Source organism: Oncorhynchus clarkii, chromosome 5 (genome assembly GCF_045791955.1).
Source record: "Oncorhynchus clarkii lewisi isolate Uvic-CL-2024 chromosome 5, UVic_Ocla_1.0, whole genome shotgun sequence".
NCBI lineage: Eukaryota > Metazoa > Chordata > Actinopteri > Salmoniformes > Salmonidae > Oncorhynchus > Oncorhynchus clarkii.
Window position 1 is genome coordinate 28,398,879 of NC_092151.1, and position 17,023 is coordinate 28,415,901.

General features: G+C 40.8%; 2 protein-coding genes across 2 annotated transcripts in view; one reads left to right on the plus strand and one right to left on the minus strand.

The window, feature by feature from the left end:
- The first annotated feature begins 6 nt into the window (after positions 1-6).
- On the plus strand, positions 7-3,746 carry LOC139408615 (Sjogren syndrome nuclear autoantigen 1). The gene is made up of 3 exons (XM_071152700.1): positions 7-337; positions 1,968-2,167; positions 2,605-3,746. Exons 1-3 carry the CDS (start codon positions 286-288, stop codon positions 2,695-2,697), a joined length of 345 nt encoding a protein of 114 aa, XP_071008801.1. The 5' UTR covers positions 7-285; the 3' UTR covers positions 2,698-3,746.
- LOC139408614 (taperin) overlaps positions 3,014-17,023 on the minus strand; it is a 30,594-nt gene continuing 16,584 nt past the window's right edge. Inside the window, exons 2-4 of the mRNA XM_071152699.1 lie at positions 9,151-9,355; positions 8,463-8,587; positions 3,014-6,787 (exon numbers count right to left, since the gene is read on the minus strand). Coding sequence (XP_071008800.1) covers positions 6,725-6,787; positions 8,463-8,587; positions 9,151-9,355 — 393 coding nt within the window. The 3' untranslated portion in view covers positions 3,014-6,724. The remainder of the gene's footprint in view (positions 6,788-8,462; positions 8,588-9,150; positions 9,356-17,023) is intronic.

Consider the following 17,023-nt stretch of genomic DNA (forward strand, 5'->3'; position numbering starts at 1 on the left):
CAGTTTGTTAGCTAGTTGTCGTGGAAACAAGCTAAATGGAGGGATTTTGAAGCTAGTAAAGGACAGTGTCGGTGTCGAGAAGGAGTCCATATCGACTGCCTACATCTTTGCACAAATGAGCCAGTTTACAAACTAGTTAAACCTAGCGAGAGTTATCTGTAGCAATACCTTGGCTTCAAACTGCAAAGTTATCATTGAGTCGCTAACTAACGTAGATAGTACTCTGGCTGTGTGCGCGGGGAAGGGCCCTGAAGAGCTGGAAAAGTAAGTATAATCGACAACATCATGACCCAACAAGGAGCAGCGCTACAAACCTACAACAATGAGCTTGTCAAGTGTAAGTGGCATTTCGTATATTTGTCTTTAAATACTACGTTGCTTTAGTTAACTGTTAGCTAGTTTCTACCTAGCTATGTCAATATGTTAGCTAGCTAGCTTCTTGTTTTCACTTGTTTGGGTCCGTTGTGGAAATATCTGTATTTTTATGCTGTATTTAGGCCCTTCAGGGACAAAGATTTCCCGAATGTATCATATTCCAGCTTCTCATTTTGGACAGCTACAGCTAATTAGGCACGTGTGACTGAATCTGGGTAGTTAACCTTGAAAGAGTATGCTGCTTCTATCCCATGCTTTGATGCAGCCTGTTTCTAGGCTCTTTCTCTTTGATGCGATTTCTTTTTCTCCCAATAGAAAGTCATTATTTCCCTAGGTGCATGTGCAGACAGTTCTTTTTTTCCTATATCACTACACAAGAGTATGTGTGATTCAGTCAACTGAGTTGTTGAAAGGTTAGGGAGGGGGATTAAATGCGGCAGAATTATGTTATTCCTTAGTCTGTATTTTACAGGCAAGAGACGCTAGACTTGGACCCAGTCTGTGCGGAAGTTTACCTGTTTGACTTGTCAAGGAAATATGTTTAGTTTGAAATACTTTTGTATTAATTTATTTCTTTAAGCCTTCATTTAATAATTTACACGCTTGTGACACCCAGTGTGTGGTTAGTGGGAGGGGATATAACTGTTACAAGAATGTTGGTATCCAAGTAGGTGTGTGTTTGTACTGCAGATACTGTCTGCAGCTATTCCAGACTACAGCAGACCCATGGGAAATAGCCACTGACTATAATTGACCTTGCTTTAGCACAGCCATCAAACCCCTGACACGTAGTTTAAATCAAGACATGGCATTCTGCTTGTGTAAAATTTAAATGCATCCAACTCTGAGTAACTGTTTCAATCAGTCCATGTATAGATGCCCATAATCTCACTGACATGACTGGTAATGTCAGAGGAATTTGATCTAGACTTTAGCCCAGGTGTTCTTGCTTCATAAGACTATTTTCATTGGAATTGTCTAAGATCAATTGAACCCTTGATTCTCAACCCACTCATTATAGTTTTGATAGATTTGTCAGCAGTTTTGAATCATAATGGCTGGCTTTGAAAATAGGCTAGTATTATGGAGCTGATTCGATGGAGTGTTGATGCAACTAATGCCTATCTTTATACTGTGAAAGATCTAATTCCATAGCTACAGACTAAGATGTGACCTCTGGCAGTGGGATTTCATTAATGTATGATTGATACCGTCTCTCACTTTCATCCATCACAGGCTGGAATGGGCTGATTCAACAGGAAAGGGATGCTGAGTGAGGGTGACCTCCCCCTCTTATCCTTCTTACATTGTGCACAGGAAGTCTGACATGTATTTAGAAGGATAGATTATAGGCCTCTAGGTTGTTTTCTCTTTAAAATACCCAGATTTCTTACTATTCACAGGCTGTTGGGACTAGGAATGTAGGCCCAGGCTATATTTGATGCTAAGCATTCAAGTAATTAATTTAGGCTACGGCTACACTGTAAAACCAGTCATGTACAAATGAATTGAACTGAATACCATGGTCGTATCCACATTAATAGTACATTTACATTCCATCTCCTAAACAGCCAGTGTTTCCTTTTCCCCAGGTATCGAGGAGCTGTGCTCTAAGAGGGATGAGTTGAACCGTCAGATACAGCTGGAGGAGGAGGAGAAGGGTCGTCTACAACACGACATTCGTGTCCTCACTGAGAAGCTAAGCCGCGTCAATGAGAGCTTGGCCAGACGACTCACCGCCCGCGCTGACTTTGACCGCACCATCGCTGAGACTGAGGCTGCCTATATGAAGGTCAGGCCAGGGTTCAGGGGCTTTATTTTTCATTTTTTTCAACGCTAGTTTAGTCTCACAAAACCCTGAATGGATATGTCCGCTGTACAGGATCGCTCATGTTAATTTGACTGCAAAAAGACCCTACAAACGTACAGGGCAAGACATTTTCTGACCCACAAAAGAACCCTGGAATTACTTGTTGTAATTCAAGACAACATACATCCCACGTGTTTTCTTAATATTCAACTCCCTTGGTGTTACTAAGAGCTTAATGGCAGAGCAAACAAACGCCCGTAAGTGTCGTTAATTAAAAACGGAGTGCTCAAAGTCAGACTTTCCAACAAATTGTTACATAGCACATTGTCATGCTGCATTTAATTCCCAGTTACCTCAGGCTTTATGGTATTTCATAGACTGAGGCAAGTGTCTTATGTTAATTCATGCCTTATTCTCAGATTCTGGAGAGCTCTCAGACACTGCTGAGTGTACTAAAGAAGGAAGCGGGAAATCTCGGCAAAGCCACTGAACCCAGAGGGAAAGACCACTGACGTCCAGACTACCTTCCCTCTCACCCAGATACCAGCACTTCCCCTCACCATCTTATCTAGAACTGTTTGTAATATATTTATGTAAAAATGTTTTGAATATCTAATTCTGCTCTTTACTGGTGTACTTATTTTATATCAATTGTATTTTAATAAAGTTTGAAGATTCCCTTCACATTTGCCATGTATGGAACCAACTCAAAAGTAATTCCATTTTGTGAGTGCTGTCTTTCAACAAATACGCGCACACGGAAGATTCTGCCTTCACATGAGGGCTGGAGACTAGTCTGACACTCTGCACCAGAAACTATTCACACTGTCAAGGCTTCATCTATTTATTGAGCTTTCATTTGTACAGTTCTGACATCTTTTTGCCCAAATCATTGACAACTACAAATTTTACAGTAAGCACATCTTTGATGCTGGAGATTAATAGTGTAGCTGGAAGCCTCATCTTTCTTAACAGGAATATACAATGGTCCCAGGCTTCAATGTTCTTTCAAGTGAATCCGTCTCATCCCAATCTTGCTGGTGTCACTGAAACATGCCATTAAAGCCCTGGCTCTTGGTCCCCTGATTCAATTAAAGGCACAATTCCCAGGAAAAGCTGCTGGCCTACTTAGGGATTTGGTCCTAAATGCAGCAGTTGGCACAGATGAATGGCAGGTGTGCTCTATATGGGATTATCAGTGGACACTAACCAGTTATCATTCCCTGGTTTCCCCAATAGGGTTGTGGCAGAAACAGCATGCATTCCTTGTTTCTCATTGACATACAGTACATCGATTGATGAACACTTTCACCTTGCCTGTATTTGAGGTTTAAAATAAAATCTTGACAAGTGTCTAATCATGAAAGTTACAGTATAGAAATGTTGCCAGTCCTGTCTAATCTAAACCTCTTCCATTGGAGTATATAAACTGTACATAAATACTGTCCGAAGGAATGTTTGAGAATGCGAGTTAATTACTGTGGACGACACAAGTCAATTGGCATTGAGTAAAAATCTTGACTTAAAGCCATCTTATAAAAAAAAAAAAATCTCCGATAAACAATTGTGTGTAAGATCAATGTCTTCATTACTAAAATAGACCAGCTCACTGTGGCAGGGGCTCCCAAACTCAGTCCTCTGGACCCCAATGACTGCATGTTTAGGTTTTTGCCCTAGCATTACACAGCTGATTCAAATCAACTATTCATCATTCAAGTGTGTAGTGTTAAAACAAAAACGTGCACCTCTTGGGGTTCTGCGGACCAAGTTTGGGAAACCCTGCTCTATGGAATGTGAAGGAGGTCTGGTTGAGGTCAGAAGCTATTCACTGGTCAATGAAGGAAAAACATGGCCATGAGGACACACCCTTCCTTGTTCCATCTAGCACAGCTATTTGATCCATACAATACACAAGAACGAGTATCTGAAAGGCGACCTTTCAAACGCACATGCTGGTGAATTGTTTCAATAGTTGCTATTCTTGGTATCTTTCACACTTGGCAGTGTTCAAACATTAACACTGAATGGGGGAAATAGTATTCTGGACAATGGGTCTAATTTACTGTCCCTTTGACATTAAGCTTCTTGCAGAAGGTATAATATCGCTTCACAGCTCTTTGATGATCAAACAAAGTTGAGCAGGTCTACAGAGCATTTCTTAATTATAAGAGGGAGTGTTGACATTCGCTTGCTCCTGCACTCTTCTGGCAAAATCTCCAACACAGCATTGGAAACATAGAAAAACTAAAAAGGCACACAGAAGAAGCATACACTAAGGGGAAATCAGGTAGAAAAACAAATGACTAGGATTGTGGAACCCTTGCCGTGTTTAAGTATTGTTTGTGTTTGTCTGCCCGTTCCCTATGAAGTGTGGCGTCCTCAGCCTACGTTTTGGGACTCCAGGACACAACACTGAGTCTCTTCTTGATAAGAATGGGCACTGATGGCTTCCTTGTTTAAGGAATTTGGTCACCACCACTACACAAATCCCCTTTACAAGGACACACAGACACCATACACTGCATTCGGAAAGTATTCAGACCCCTTGACTTTTCCCACATTTTGTTACAGCCTTATTCTAAAATGGATAAACAAAACATATCCTCATCAATCTACACACAATACCCCAAAATGACAAAGTGAAAACAGGTTTTTAAAATAGTTTGCACATTTATAAAGAAATAGAAACTGAAATACCTTATTTACATAAGTATTCAGACCTTTTTCTATGAGACTGGAAATGTAGATGTTTCTTCAACTTGATTTGATTCCACCTGTGGTAAATGTAATTGATTGGACACGATTTGGAAAGGCACACACCTGTCTATATAAGGTCCCACAGTTGACAGTGCATCTTAGAGCAAAAACCAAGCCATAAAGTCGAAGGAACTATCCATAGTGCTCCGAGACAGGATTGTGTTGAGGCACAGATCTGGGGAAGGGTACATTTCTGCAGCATTGGAGGTCCCCAAGAACAGTGGCCTCCATCATTCTTAAACTGAGGAAGTATGGAACCACCAAGATTCTTCCTAGAGCTGGCTGCGCGGCCAAACTGATGGTCACTGACAGAGCTCCAGAGTTCCTCTATTGAGATGATTGTCCTTCTGGAAGATTCTCCCATCTCTGCAGCACTCCACTCATCAGTTCTTTATGGGAGAGTGGCCAGACGGAAACCACTCCTCAGTAAAACGCACAATGCAGCCCGCTTGGAGTTACCCAAAAGGCACCTAAAGGACTCTGAACATGAGAAACAAGATTCTCTGGTCTGATGAAACCAAGATTGAACTCTTTGGCCTGAATGCCAATTGTCTGGAGTGCCAGTCTGGAGGAAACCTGTTACCATCCCTATGGTGAAGCATGGTGGCAGCATCATCCTGTGGGGATGTTTTTCAGCAGCAGAAACTTGGAGACTAGTCAGGATTGAAGGAAAGATGAACAGAGCAAAGTACAGAGAGATCCTTGATGAAAACCTGCTCCAAAATGCTCAGGACCTCAGAATGGGGCAAAGATTCACCTTACAACAGGACAACAACCCTAAGCACACAGCCAAGACAATGCAGGAATGGCTTCAGGACAAGTCTCTGAATGTCCTTGAGTGGCTCAGCCAGAGCCCGAACTTGAACCCAATCAAACATCTCTAGAGAGACCGGAAAATAGCTGTGCAGTGATACTCCCCATCCAACCTGACAGAGCTTGAGAGGATCTGCAGAGAAGAATGGGAGAGACTCCCCAAATACAAGGGTGCAAAGCTTGTATCGTTATACCCAGGAAGACTCAAGGCTGTAATCGATGCCAAAGGTGCTTAAACAAAAGTACTCATAAATGTAATTTATAAAAACCTGTTTTTGCTTTGTCATTATAGGGTATTGTGTGTAGATTAATGAGGGGGAAAAAAACAATGTAATCCATTTTAGAATAAGGCTGTAACATTAAAATGTGAAAAAGTCAAGGGGTCTGAATACTTTCTGAATGCACTGTATTGTGGTCATTCCTGTTATACATACGCAGTATATATAATATGACAACAATGATGGAGACAGAGAGACATCAAGGCAGACAGAATGGAGCCAGATAGCCGCCTTCTAGAGATCGTAAAGCCTGGAAAACAGCATTATAATGCATGATTATCTTTCAAGCTCAGATCACTTTGGACAATCAAATACAGTCTGTCAGAGATCTGGTTCAGACTTCACCGCTCAATGGCAGTCAGTGAGAGGAATTGGTAGTGGTTGAGAGAACAGACAGATCAACTGTACATGTAAGATGAGGACAGTCCAGCTGCTTGGGTTGTGGTTGGTTGATGTCTATGTATCAAATTAAACAAGGTGTGAAAAAAAAGAGTGCTTTGATTGTGTTGGAGTGCGACTTGAGGTCCAATTCTGTTAAGTCTCACTGGGCACTGGTCTCACTGGGCACTGGTCTCACTGGGCACTGGTCTCACTGGGCACTGGTAGGAGTCTGGTCCCAGCCTGGGTTGTGTAACTGTGGTTCTGAGTCCAAGCTGTAGGGCAGTGGTCATTCCTGTTTGGTCCAGGCATATCAGAAGTACAGAGCAGGTTCACTGCTGAAATCTGACAGCAAGGAGCTGTCTGCTGGGGTGAGCTGATATATATATAAAATGAAGAGCAGGGTAAGGGTGGAGAGAGAGAAATAGAGTTACTTTAGTAAATGATGTGCTGTTATGCCATTCTGATACTTTTAAAGTAGCCCCACAAAAGTTGAGGTTGATGAATGAATGTGTCATATATACAGTACCAGTCACAAGTTTGGACACACTTACTCATTCCAGGGTTTTTCTTTATTTTTCTACATTGAAGACATCAAAATCATGTAGCAACCAAAAGAGCGTTAAACAAATCAAAATATATTTTATATTTGAGATTATTTTAAGTAGACACCCTTTGCCTTTATGACAGCTTTGCACACTCTTGGCATTCTCTCAATCAGCATCATGATGTAGTCACCTGGAATGCATTTCAATTAACATGTGTGCCTTGTTAAATTTGTGGAATTTCTTTCCTTCTTAATGCGTTTGAGCCAATCAGTTGTGTTGTGACAAGGTAGGGGTGGTATACAGAAGATAGCCCTATTTGATGAAAGACCAAGTCCATATTATGGCAAGAACAGCTCAAATAAGCAAAGAGAAATGACAGTCCATTACTTTAAGACATGAAGGTCAGTCAATTCATAAAATGTCAAGAACTTTAAAAAAAAAGTTTTCAAATGCAGTCGCAAAAACCATCAAACACTATGATGAAACTGGCTCCCATGAGGACCACAACAGGAAAGGAAGACCCAGAGTTACCTCTGCTGCAGAGGATAAGTTCATTACAGTTACCAGCCTCAGAAATTGCAGCCCAAATAAATCCTTCACAGAGCTCAAGTAACAGACACATCTCAACATCAACTGTTCAGAGGAGACTGTGTGAATCAGACCTTCATGGTCAAATTGCTGCAAAGAAACCACTACTAAAGGACACCAATAATAAGAAGAGACTTGCTTAGGCCAAGAAACATGAGCAATGGACAATAGACCAGTGGAAATCAGCCCTATGGTCTGATGAGTCCAAATTAGAGATTTTTGGTTACAACCGCCATGTCTTTGTGAGATGCAGAGTAGATGAACAGATGATCTCTGCATGTGTGGTTCCCACCGTGAAGCATGGAGGAGGTGGTGTGATTGTGTGGGGGTGCTTTGCTGGTGACACTGTCGTGATTGATTTAGAATTCAAGGCACACTTAACCAGCATGGCTCCCACAGCATTCTGCAGCGATAAGCCATCCCATCTGGTTTGCGCTTAGTGGGAATATCATTTGTTTTTCAACAGGACAATGACCCAAAACACACCTCCAGGCTATATAAGGGCTATTTGACCAAGGAGGATAGTGATGGAGTGCTGCATCAGATGACCTGGCCTCCACAATTACCCAACCTCAACCCAACATCTGGTTTGGGATGAGTTGGACCGCAGTAAAGGAAAAGCAGCCAACAAGTGCTCAACATTTGTGGGAACTCCTTCAAGACTGCTAGAAAAGCATTCCAGGTGAAGCTTTTTGAGAGAATGCTAAGAGTGTGCAAAGCTGTCATCAAGGCAAAGGGTGGCTACTTTGAAGAATCTCAAATATATTTTGATTTGTTTAACACTTTTTTGTTTACTACATGATTCCATAGTTTTGATGTATTCATTATTATTCTACAATGTAGAAAATAGTAAAAATAAAGAAAAACCCTTGAATGAGTAGGTGTCCAAACTTTTGACTGGTACTATTGCCTTACCATAACTTCCCCTGACATCTGTGTGCGCTGGAAATTGGTGTCCCCCTGGTAAACAGGGTCATCAAGCTTATGTTCCTGCCAGCTGTTAAAATCCACAGTGTGCTTGGGAATGTAACTGGACAGATCTGAAGACATAGGAATGGGGAAAGCACAATGCAAGTCTGTAGCACATTGGTTATTTATTATACATAATTTTTTTGCACGAGCTCATGTACACGTTGATTAAAGATTGGCAATAAACTGTGTAATGAATAACTAATCTAATTATACTGCATGTCTACTGTTTAATGGGGAGACATTTATGGGAGAGCAGATAGAAATGACAGATATGTTTAGTTACAACTCACTGAAAGATAGTTTTTGCCTGCTGAACCCCAGCGGTTTCTTCATTAAGATGTAATGCTAACTCTGACCAGTAGGTGTCTCCCATGCTACATCAAACAGTAGCAGTTCAGTGCCAAACCACCATGCAGCCATTTCCAGATTACTAATAGGTTGTATGAATTCATTACTTTCCCTTATCTTACCCTCTTCACCATTAGAATATGTTTCATTTAGTCAGTTCGATTACTTTCCCTTTAACTCTGTCCTCTTCTCACTCCAATTCCATCCCCTCCCTCTTCCTCTCATTCTATATGTTTCCTGCTTTCCTTTCCCCTCCCCCCCATTCCCTCTTTCTCTCTCTCACCAGTGCCGTTGCTGGTGTAGCTCGGACGAGGGATGTGGATGCGGCCCACCATGCTGGGCTGATCTTCCTCCTGACCTCCTCCCTTCCCTTCCACCGCCGCCTCCTCATCATCCTCCTCCTCCTCCTCTCCGCTGTCCCACACGCTGCTCTCTGAGGGGTACTCATAGCTGCTCTGCATGCTCGACTCGTTGAACGATATCTTCAGCTGAGTGAGAGGGAACGGAGAAGTCCGTCAGTGATTTAAAAAAACACTCAAACATAAGACTCAGTGATGAAATGGTAGGCCTGCTGTTTTCTATGGTTCTCTTAAGGGTTGAGTGCTATGAATTGAATTGATCTCCTATCAGCACTTTCAATAAGTAAGTGTACCAGAGAGAAAATGTCAGCTTCATGTTAATTCATGTACAAAGCTTGACATCAGGCTAACTCAATGATTGGGATTTCCCCTAGCTCTGCTTGCCACAATAATAATTTTCTTCCTCAGCACTACAAAGTCAGTTTAGTATGATAGTACTGCCACACAAGATTCAACGCTGCAGAATTAAAATACCACCGGTTTATTGTGCATACTGTACTTTACTCCCCTATGATAACTATTCTGTCATCTGACCACATTGAACAATAACAAAGAAATGTGTTTCCTTATTACTGTATCATTAAATGTAATTTGGCTTATCACATTGTCAGGCTGGCCTACTTTGATTGGATGAATTTCAACACCAGCATTATATGGTATGTGTACGTGACCCAAACTGAACCTAGTAGCCTACACAAGCACATTATCTTGATATATTGGGGTTACCTTAAAGGCACTTGTAAATATGAGAATATGTGCTTGACCTGTGAGTTTAATTTTCCAGTGTTGGCCTCTAGTATCATGGCACAGGGCAGGTGGCAGCCTTGCAGGGGCTGCTGGCATTGTGATTGATGGCTGGAGAGCTAGTTGTACGACATCTCCGTTTGGCAACACCCCAGCGCTGCACAAACATGCCACCGTGGGGTGAGACTTTGTGGCAACATGTTGCAGAACGTGACTATCAACTTCACAACAGCCAACCTCAATAGTCTGAAGGCTTAATGAAGCTCAAAACATTGACCTTTAATGGCTAATAAGCTGTGACAATTAAGCGTACAATGCAGATGGGTACATGTACAAAATGAGAATAGGCTATATCTCATACATTCAATAACTCAAGTCGTTTCTCAACTTCTCAGCCCCGATGATACTGTATGCTTTGATAAAACAAAAACCCATTGAGGCATGCTGCCTTAACGCTGATTTCGAAAGTGCTTTCATTTTCACTTGTGGTGCATTTTTCAGTTCATCATCATAATAAGCATGTGCTTTCAGAAGGGAAAGGGCATGCATTGAACTCTATTAATAATCTAAGCACTATAATTAGACAGTTTTATAAATCAGTCATTTTAATTCCTTACAATTAAAATTACATTAAAACCCAAGAAAGATGCAGATATCATATTAGGGACAAAACCAACTTGTTTTTTAATCATGTGATCTATCAAGACAGTGAATTAGTTGTGTGCTTGGCCTGGTCATGGCTGAACCAGTGGCAGCCGTGGCCTTCCAGTGACAAAGACCAAATGAGGAGCACAAATACTATTTTTAAAAAGGTATTAAATCCAGTCTAAAGCCATTTCACTGGAGCTCCAGCCCCAAAAGACCATCAGCTTAACAAATCAGCTCTTTTAAATGTCTAAAACCCTCGCTCTCTCCCAAGTTCCCTGATCAACTTAATCACGCCAAAGCATTTCACCACATGGCCCATGTCCTGCTTTAGGAGTCTATCTCCATGCCACGAGAGTGTATCAATAAAATCAGACTAGCCGCGGGGTTAGCTTCCTCTCTGTGTAGATCTGGGCTGAGACGTCAGGGCTGCCCATCTCTCTCTGCCCACCCGTGGCTATGAAGGCCTGTATTATTCAAGAAGTGATTGCTGTCCTCCTCTCTGGGCATTGAGACATGCCAACAGAGGGCCGATTCAGGCACCAGGCTCTTTCCATTCACCACTGCACACTTCAACAGGACAGAGACCACAGAACCAAATTGTCTGAGCGCTCTCTCACTCCAAAAACAGGACAATGACACGGAAATGACTCAGCTGAAGAGGATTTGAGCGTTTGCTGTTGGTTTTTATGATTTTTTTCCTCAAGAGAGTAGTGAGAGTGTAATAATATAGTGTTGAAAAAAATGGTGTCTGTTTGCAATTCTGTCTGTGCGGGAGAGAAAGTGCACAACAGAAAGAGTAACAATGCGAGAGAAGGAGCGAGACAAAGCGAGAGGGAATTAAAATTTTCCAGGCCACCCAGCACGCTGTCCTAGTTTAGTAGAGGGTACAGTGACATGGTGCACATTGAGACACACACGGTAGAATCTGGTAGAGTTCATCCCAACATTCTGGCAGCGGATTGGAGGGGAGCTCTGCTGTGGAAATTGGGTAGGAGCTACAGCAAGTACAAGAGTGCAGGGTTTGGGCATTTCCATTTAAAAGGACCCATGAGCACCAACATGTGAAGTTCATAGGATAATGTCATTAATTTATATATATAAATGATATATACAGTACCAGTCAAAAGTTTGGACGCACCTACTGATTCCAGGGTTTTTCATTCTTTTTAATAGGTTCTATATTGTAGAATAGTGAAGACATCAAAACTATGAAATAACACATGGAATCATGTAGGAACCAAAAAAGTGTTAAATCAAAATATATTTTATTTTTAAGATTCTTCAAAGTAGCCACCCTTTGCCTTGATGACAGCTTTGCAAGAGGTTCTCCTGCTCCCTTATAATTATCCGTGAATTCCTTTTTGATTGGTTTTTGTGAGAGATGTAGCCACTTTCGTTTGTTTCCCGCCGTTTGAATGGATGTGCGTTGGGCTTCTCTTTTGCGGTAAAACCATGTGTGGTTATTAGGAGGATTATTGGCTTCAACTTGGCCATCTATACAAATCCTTAAATAAAAAAAAGGAACCTGGTTTTTGGCCACTTTCTCATTATAAAAACACCAATGGTGAGATGAATGCTACAGCTAGTCATGGCTTTATGTGTCCCGGCATCAGCCACATAGGCTACAGAAAGATTGGATGCATGGAGATGTATTTAGTCAGGCAATGTCCACATTATTCTCACATTTTAGAATGTAATAATACTTTTTATATCGCTGCATTGGCAAGGCCTAAAAAAAACAATTATTCTTAAAGTGGTAATGTCCTACTTTGATACTTTTTGCATGTTTTTTGGAGCAGTAGGGTTCAATATTAGGCCCTATATGTAAATTTATATAACAGAGGTCCTTGAACATTACAATGAAGTGCTTGAAGAAGTCCCTGAAAGTCCTTGAATTTTGCTTGCCAATGTCTTTATGAACCCTGCTTAGAGTATGTATAGTCAGTCCTATGTTGTTGTATAGGTGGAGTTATGGGCCAATATGCATATATTTCATTTTTATTCCTCTAAGTACACTGCATGATAATCTTTTACATTTTTGTTTCAAACCATTTAGAAATTTTGATCACGATGTTACACATTGGCCCCATTATTTATAGAAAGACCCATATACCGGTTTAAACAAGTTTCCATCCCGAAATTAGGAATAAGCAAAGGCTTTGATTTCTGGTCAAATAGATGGAAAAAGGTTCTTAGACCAGTTTCCCAAACTTGGTCCTAGTCCTGGGCCCCCCCAGGTGCACATTAAAATGTAAATACTACAGTATTAACAAGTATTTTTCACTACAGTGAATACTACAGTAAAGTCCCCCAAAAACACTACAGTGAATACTATACTATTTATAACATAGTATACTATTGTTTTTTCAAAACAGTAAAATAAAAGTAGAGTACAGTAGAACACACTAGAGTAGTGCCTACTGTACATATTGTATCTGATTTGGTCTCGTCTGAACCAACCAAATATGGTGTTTGGGGGCAGAGCTCATTACAAGAACAGCCAGTGTGTACAATCATTTCCAGATATGCAAAAGAAGGATATTGTATATTTCTACCTTTGTGTTCAGGATACATCACCATGAAGAGAAAAACATTCATATCCATAATTATACATTTCTGCATAGTACAAATCAGGGACCCATGATGAAATTCCGTTAACAAAATAAAACATTTCAAAGTCAATGTGTCTTTCTGCAGACATCTTTGAATCTTAATTCGGAGCAGATACAGTGCCTTGCGAAAGTATTTGGCCCCCTTGAACTTTGCGACCTTTTGCCACATTTCATGCTTCAAACATAAAGATATAAAACTGTATTTTTTTGTGAAGAATCAACAACAAGTGGGACACAATCATGAAGTGAATACTTTCACTGTATTTAAGATCTTTTGGAAAACGTGGTCTCATAAAATACTGAGGGAGATTTTACTGTAATTCGGTTACCAAACTTTGCATTTGCAGTCTACACAGTTCTTCCAGCAAATATGTTTTTGTGAAGTTCCGTGTAAATTGTTCAAAGTAGTCTTTGTGCATAGAGTTATATATATTTTTTTATTTTATTTAACTAGACAAGTCAGTTAAGAACTAATTATTATTTTCAATGACAGCCTAGGAACAGTGGGTTAACTGTCTGTTCAGGGGCAGAAACGACAGATTTGTACCTCGTCAGCTTGGGGGTTTGAACTTGCAACTTTCCGGTTACTAGTCCAACGCTCTAACCAGTAGGCTACCCTGCCGCCCCATATGGTTTGTTAAACTCTGAAATCTGTTTGGCATACATCTTAAAGTAAAAAATCTGAATCAAAGCGTAATTGCATTACTGTGGAATTGCCCAATTGTAGGTGTGTGTGGGTTTACATGGGTGTGTTTTGTGATAGGAGGGGAGGAGGGATAGCCTTGTTAATGCCCCTCATTGAGGTGTGGGACAGACTGACCAGATGCCTGACTAAAGCTCATCTCCTGCCAGCCAGTTAATATTAGAATCCCACTACAGTGGAGGAGACAGACAGCCACTCGCATACATTATCAAATACAGAGAGGAGATTTGAGCGTAACCGATGTGAAATAGCTAGCTAGTTAGCAGTGCGCGCTAGTTGCGTGTCAATCGGTGACATTGAAGTAGTCGTTTCCCTTGTCGCTCTTTTTGTGGAGCGATAGGTAACGACGCTTCGAAGGTGACTGTTGTTGATGTGATTAAAGGGTCCCTGGTTCAAGCCCAGGTTGGGACAAAGATAGGAACGGAAGCAACACTGTTAGATGAGTATGGATTGGAGTTATTCCACTAACATGCTGACTAAACCATTGCAAAATAAATTGACACGTTATTCAATAATTTCATTCAAATTCCTCGCGGGCGTTTACGTAGCCAGGCCCTAAAATCGAACGTGGTTCTATTTTAGGCACTTGACGCGCTGCAAGTCCCGCCTCTCCCATCTACTCATTGGTTTATAAAACGAGCATATTAACCCACGTGGGTGTTTGAAAGATGAGTGTGGACATCGTTCCAGTCCAGTTGGTGGCGATAATGCACCTTAAAGGTGGTTACCAACAGCCATATATAATCCACAGAAGAACAAGACAACAAACAAGGAGAGATTAATAAAAAATATAAACTGCTTTCACCAGTAGATTTATTTTCCGAGTAGAGAAAACCTGATTTGACTGAAAATGATAAAAAAAAATGATACAAAAATCCAGCAAAAAATTAAAAAATAAATAAAAATGCCCATATGCATTTCAGGTAAAATAACCCAATCTTAATCTCCCAGGACAAATAGCTTGCTGTTGCTAGGTTATCTTAATGTCCATGAATGTTTGTGTTAGGACCGGTCCTCAAATTAAAACACTACATGACCAAAAGTATGTAGACACCAGGTCGAACATCTCATTCCAAAATCATGGGCATTAATATGGCGTTGGTCCCCCCTTTGCTGCTACAACAGCTTCCACTCTTCTGAGAAGGCTTTCCACTAATGTAGGAACTAGAGGTCAACCGATTATGATTTTTCAACGCCGATACCGATTATTGGAGGGCCAAAAAAAGTCGATACCGATTAAAAATCAGCCAATTTATTTATTTATTTATTTGAAATAATGACAATTACAACAATACTGAAATAACACTTATTTTAACACAATACATCAATAAAATCAATTTGGCCTCAAATAATGAAACATGTTCAATATGGTTTAAATAATGCAAAAACAAAGTGTTGGAGAAGAATGTAAAAGTGCAATATGTGCCATGTAAGAATGCTAACGTTTAAGTTCCTTGCTCAGAACATATGAAAGCTGGTGGTTCCTTTTAACATGAGTCTTCAATATTCCCAGGTAAGAAGTTTTAGGTTGTAGTTATAGGAATTATAGGACTATTTCTCTCTATACCATTTGTATTTCATTAACCTTTGACTATTGGATGTTCTTATAGGCACTTTAGTATTGCCAGTGTAACAGTATAGCTTTCGTCCCACTCCTCGCTCCTACCTGGGCTAGAACAAGGAACACATCAACAACAGCCACCCTCGAAGCAGCGTTACCCATGCAGAGCAAGGGGAACAACCACTCCAAGTCTCAGAGTGAGTGACGTTTGAAACGCCATTAGCGCGCACCCCGACTAACTAGCTAGCCATTTCACATCGGTTACACCAGCCTAATCTCGGGAGTTGATAGGCTTGAAGTCATAAACAGCGCAATGCTTGAAGCACAACGAAGAGCTGCTGGCAAAAACGCACAAAAGTGCTGTTTGAATGAATGCTTACGAGCCTGTTGCTGCCTACCACCGCTCAGACTGCTATCAAATCATAGACTTAATTATAACATAATAACACACAGAAATACGAGCCTTAGGTCATTAATATGGTCGAATCCGGAAACTATAATCTCGGAAACCAGACGTTTATTCTTTCAGTGAAATACGGAACCGTTCCGTATTTTATCTAAGGGGTGGCATCCATAAGTCTAAATATTCCAGTTACATTGCACAACCTTCAATGTTATGATATACTTACGTAAAATTCTGGCAAACTAGGCGGCCCAAACTGTTGCATATACCCTGACTCTGCATGCAATGAACGCAATAGAGGTGACAATTTCACCTGGTTAATATTGCCTGCTAACCAGGATTTCTTTTAACTAAATATGCAGGTTTAAAAATATATACTTCTGTGTATTGATTTTAAGAAAGGCATTGATGTTTATGGTTAGGTACACATTGGAGCAATGATACGCACTGCATAGATTATATGCAACGCAGGACACGCAAGATAAACTAGTAATATCATCAACCATGTGTAGTTAACTAGTGATTATGATGATTGATTGATTTTTATAAGATAAGTTTAATGCTAGCTAGCAACTTAGCTTGGCTTTCTGCATTCGCGTAACAGGCAGGCTCCTCGTGGAGTGCAATGTAATCAGGTGGTTAGAGCGTTGGACTAGTTAATTGTAAGGTTGCAAGATTGAATTCCCCGAGCTGACAAGATAAAAATCTGTCGTTCTGCCCCTGAACGAGGCAGTTAACCCACCGTTCCTAGGCCGTCATTGAAAATAAGAATGTGTTCTTAACTGACTTGCCTAGTTAAATAAAAGGTTAAATATAAAGGTGTAAAAAAATAAAATAATAATAATGTACAAAAATACAGATTTCTGATTATGAAAACATGAAATCGGCCCTAATTAAAATCGGCCATTCCGATTAATCGGTCAACCTCTAGTTGGAACATTGCTGCAGGGACTTGCTTCCATACAGCCACAAGAGCATTAGTGAGGTTGGGCACTAAAGTTGAGCAGTCGGCATTCCAATTCATCCCAAAAGTGTTCGATGGGGTTGAGGTCAGGGCTCTGAAGGCCAGTCAATATCTTCCACACCGATCTCGACAAACCATTTCTGTATGGACCTCGCTTTGTCC

Coding starts and splice junctions, on each gene's coding strand:
- LOC139408615 (XM_071152700.1), top strand. CDS start 286: ATGACCCAACAAGGAGCAGCGCTACAAACCTACAACAATGAGCTTGTC. Junction 338..1,967: donor CAACAATGAGCTTGTCAAGT/GTAAGTGGCATT, acceptor CCTTTTCCCCAG/GTATCGAGGAGCTGTGCTCT. Junction 2,168..2,604: donor CTGAGGCTGCCTATATGAAG/GTCAGGCCAGGG, acceptor CCTTATTCTCAG/ATTCTGGAGAGCTCTCAGAC.